The sequence below is a fragment of the Sesamum indicum genome, unplaced genomic scaffold (assembly GCF_000512975.1).
Source record: "Sesamum indicum cultivar Zhongzhi No. 13 unplaced genomic scaffold, S_indicum_v1.0 scaffold00538, whole genome shotgun sequence".
NCBI lineage: Eukaryota > Viridiplantae > Streptophyta > Magnoliopsida > Lamiales > Pedaliaceae > Sesamum > Sesamum indicum.
In genome coordinates, this window is record NW_011628407.1 from 1,585 (window position 1) to 6,358 (window position 4,774).

Below are 4,774 nucleotides of genomic sequence, written 5' to 3' on the forward strand. Positions count from 1 at the left end.
ACTAGATATAATTTTCCAAATTACAGAAAGTTTATATATAATTACACCAAAACTCAGAAAAATGAAATTGTGATAAAAAATACACAAATTTAATAACAATTATAACTAAATATTAAATTAATACAAGAAAAAAAGAAAAAAACTTTCATTCCCTACATGCTGGGGAATAGCTAATATCATGCACGGGGGATAACTAATCCCTAATCTAAGGGAGTAAGTATTCCCTAACTTCTAACATACCAATAATCACCGTGGTTGAAAGCCCCGTGGCAAAATTATTAGCGACGGATATATTCTTTCTCTAATTCTTAGCTTCCGTCGCTGATTCTGTCGACAAACTAGAAGAAAGTTTAAGTGTAATCCGTCTCTGATTTCCGTAGGCAATCTGACTCTGATTCCATCGATAAAAAAAGAAATTGCGTCTCTAAAGGTAAAGTATTTGTTTGTTAATCCTGTCTCTAATTCCGTCTCTGAAACGCAAAAAATATTCCGTCTCTAAAACCTTACAAATTTCCGTCTCTAATCCGTCTCTGATTCGGCCTCTAAACTTTTAAAAATTTCCGTCTCTAATCCGTCTTTAATTAGTTTTGGGTTTTTTTGGGCAAATTTTTTAATTTCTGTACCCAAATTAATATCTTGGTCATTATACCATCACATACATTCCATCAATACCAAAATTTGAATTTTCCAAACTAGAACAATAAATATTAACAAAAGATACTCATAATACAACAACACTAATATAAACTAAGTCATTAACAACCAACAGAAAAAATAAACTAATTATCTTTCCTGGAATGTTGTTGCTCCTGGAGTGCAGACCCACCAGCAAATTGATAGTTTTTGTATTCCACATCTTGAAGTAATTTTCGAACTAATTCTTGTAGGTCTGCCTCTCTCTTCCGAGCCTCTTCCTCCCTCTTTCGAGCTTCTTCAAGAGCAATTTCAAGCAATTTTCTATTTTTGTCTTCTCGTCTTGAAAATTCTTCTTCCATTTTTGCAGCATTAGAGCGCATGTCCTCCACAGCTTTTGTTAACTCATTGTTCTGGTCAGATTCTTTAAGAGTAGAACTGACTGAACTTGAACTTGTAGATGAGGAGCTACATCTAAATCCATATAAGCGTCCTTTTGAAGGACCTCTAGTGATATCATACCAAGTTGAGATATCGAATGAAAACTGTGAAGAAAAATCAGTACAACCCCTGTTTGCAATGTATTCTTCCTATGCAAGTACATTAGATACAACAGAATATTTACGTAATAAAAGTCTAAGAAAATTTCTCAACATATATACAAACCAATATTTAAATCCAATGACAAATTTTACTTACACTAATTCTTTTGGATTTGTTGTCCATGAACTCTCCAATTCATTTGTTCTTTCTATGGCATCTTTGAAATAATTCAAGATCAGTCACTTCTGTACCAAGTTCTTTTTCCTATAGTTTACAGAAAAATATTAATTCACATGTCAATAAATTGCGTGAATCAATTTTTTACTATGTGTAAATGCACATCACTCCGATTCAAAAATCTTGTGTTATCGCATTTAGAGCATGGACATTTGATTTGTCCATTATTTAGAAATCATGGGTTACCAAAGGCAAAGTTCAAGAACTCCTGATCAACCCCTTGTTACGAATTCATCTAAAACAAAATCGATTATCACCCAAACGCCTCCACATCCAACTACGGTGAATATTCATTATTCTTCAATTTTTAAAAATTTTAGATATACCACCATTCTTATATTGTTCAATTAAATTGTGCCTTTAAAAATTAACAGATAATTACAATTTCCTCTTAACTGTAAGTCATAGGACTAAACATAGAACATAACGCCCTATGTTAGCAAAGCCAAGGAAAAAGATCTCATTTTTGGTCGACTAAAACTTTAACATTTTCGAATATTGAGGAAAAACCTCAATAAAATCCACAAATGTTTGTGTACAAACTTTTTTCTATTGTAATCTACATAAGATCCCGACTTATCACAAAATTAAATCCACCTCGAATGCATTTCTAGCTGGTATAAGCATAACTGGAATAATCAATAAAAAGAATAAAAAGAAAAAATATCCGACCCAATCGCAAATGTAAGGTCCAGGCAAGCAAATCAACACTCACCGCAAACAATAGACTACAGAAACGAAGTCACATACAAAAATACTGATACATGAATAACAAAAGAACCTGACGTAGATTTCTTAAAACCAATACAAATATGCTATCACGGCCCAAGGCATAGTTGTGAATCAGCCAAATCATTCGTTTTTCAATAAGTAAAGCTAGAGGTAATATCAATTTTCATTCAAATTTTTTATTAATATCAACAAATTCAGTGAATTTTAACTAACGGAATGGTCTTTCATTCAAATTTTTTATTAATATCAACAAATTCAGTGAATTTTAACTAACGGAATGGTCTATTTGTTAGACGTACTAGATATAATTTTCCAAATTACAGAAAGTTTATGTATAATTACACCAAAACTCATAAAAAGAGAATTGTGATACAAAAGATACACAAATTTAATAACAATGATAACTAAATATTAAATTAGTACAAGAAAAAAGGAAAAAAACTTTCTTTCCAAACTTTCATTCCCTACATGCTGGGGAATAGCTAATACCATGTACGGGGGATGACTAATCCCTAATCTAAGGGAATAAGTATTCCCTAACTTTTAACATACCAATAATCAAAACGTAGGAATGAATTTGGAAATGTGCATTCCCTTCAAATTGCATCCTACGTACCAATCTCATCTTTCGTGAATTCACAAAAATTTGACTTTTTCTAGGGTAGACAGGATGCGATGTGTATTATTTCAGTCATTTTGTTCTGAAAATTCGAATTTTTAAATTTCAGGATAAAATTATCAAAATGAATTTATAAAGGACTAAAATTGTCATCCAATACTTACAGAACTAAAATTGCAATTTCTCCGTACATATTCATATGCCAACAAACATATATCTAACATAGATTAACTTTAAGGACAAAAAATTAAAAACTTATGCTTTTCGACACATCTAAAATTCCCATCTCACTAACATAGAATAACATAACGAATTTCCGTCTCTAAAACTAGGATATCTGTCTCTAAAATAAATTAGCGACGGAAACCGGTCGCTGCAGTTCGTGGCTGAAAGCCTCGGGCTAAATTATTAGCGACAGAAATATTCCGTCTCTAATTCTTAGCTTCCGTCGCTGATTATGTCGACAAACAAGAAGAAAGTTTAAGTGTAATCCGTCTCTGATTCCGTAGGCAATCCGACTCTGATTCCATCGATAAAAAAAGAAATTCCGTCTCTAAAGGTAAAGTATTTGTTTGTTAATTCCGTCTCTAATTTTGTCTCTAAAACGCAGAAAGTATTTCGTCTCTAATCCGTCTCTAAAACCTTACAAATTTCCGTCTCTGATTCGGCCTCTAAACTTTCAAAATTTTCCGTCTCTAATCCATCTTTATTTATTTTTGGTTTTTTTGGGCAAATTTCTTAATTTCTGTACCAAATTAATATCCTTGTCAATATACCGTCACATACATTCCACCAATACCAAAATCTGAATATTCTAAACTAGAACAATAAATATTAACAAAAAAGATACTCATAATACAACAACACTAATATAAACTAAGTTATAAACCACCAACAGAAAAAATAAACTAATTATCTTTCCTGGAATGTTGTTGCTCCTGGTGTCCAGACCCACCAGCAAATTTTTGTGTATTCCACATCTTGAAGTAGTTTTCGAACTAATTCTTGTAGGTCTGCCTCCCTCTTCCGAGCCTCTTCCTCCCAGTTTCGAGTTTCTTCAAGAGAAATTTCAAGTAATTTTTTATTTTCTTCTTCTTGTCTTGAAAATTCTTCTTCCATTTTTGTAGTATTAGAGCACATGTCCTCCACAACTTTTGTTCACTTTTTCTAGGGTAGACAGGATGAGACGTGTATTATTTCAGTCATTTTGTCCTCAATGTTATTTTTAAATTTTGTGATAAAATTGTCAAACTGAATTTGTACAGGACTAAAAGTGTCATCCCATACTTACAGTACTAAAATTTCAATTTCTCCGTACATATTCATATGCCAACAAACATATATCTAACATAGATTAACTTTAAGGACAAAAAATTAAAAAATTATGTTTTTCAACACATCTAAAATTCCCAACTCATTTAAAATGGAATAACATAAGTAAAAATAACAAATTTCCGTCTCTGAAACTAGGATTTCCGTCTCTATAACAAATTAGCGACGGAAAAAGGTCGCCGCAGTCCTTGGCTGAAAGCCCCGTAGCTAAGTTATTAGCAATGGAAATATTCAGTCTCTAATTCTTAGACCGAATATTTCCGTCGCTCATTCTGTCGACAAACAAGAACAAAGTTTAAGTGTAATCCATCTCTGATTTCTATAGGCAATCCTACTCTGATTCCGTCGATAAAAAAAGAAACTCCGTGTCTAATTCGTCTCTAAAGCTGAAGTATTTGTTTGTTAATTACGTCTCTATTTTCGTCTCTAAAATGCAGAAAATATTCCGTCTCTAATCCGTCTCTAAAACCTTACAAATTTCCGTCTCTAATCCATCTCTTATTCGGCCTTCAAACTTTCCGTCTCTATTCCGTCTTCAATTAGTTTTGGTTTATTTTGGGCAGATTTTTTAATTTCTGTACCCAAATTAATATCCTGGTCATTATTCCATCACATGCATTCCATCAATATCAAAATCTGAATTTTCCAAACTAGAACAATAAATATTAACAAAAAAGA

The 4,774-nt window shown here is 32.2% G+C and overlaps 1 protein-coding gene across 1 annotated transcript; it reads right to left on the reverse strand.

Moving 5' to 3' along the window:
* Positions 1–621: 621 nt before the first annotated feature.
* On the reverse strand, positions 622–2,275 carry LOC105180288. The gene is made up of 2 exons (XM_011103960.2): positions 1,333–2,275; positions 622–1,178 (listed from the first exon to the last, which is right to left on the reverse strand). Exons 1-2 carry the CDS (start codon positions 1,357–1,359, stop codon positions 780–782), a joined length of 426 nt encoding a protein of 141 aa, XP_011102262.1. The 5' UTR covers positions 1,360–2,275; the 3' UTR covers positions 622–779.
* Between the last annotated feature and the right edge of the window lie 2,499 nt (positions 2,276–4,774).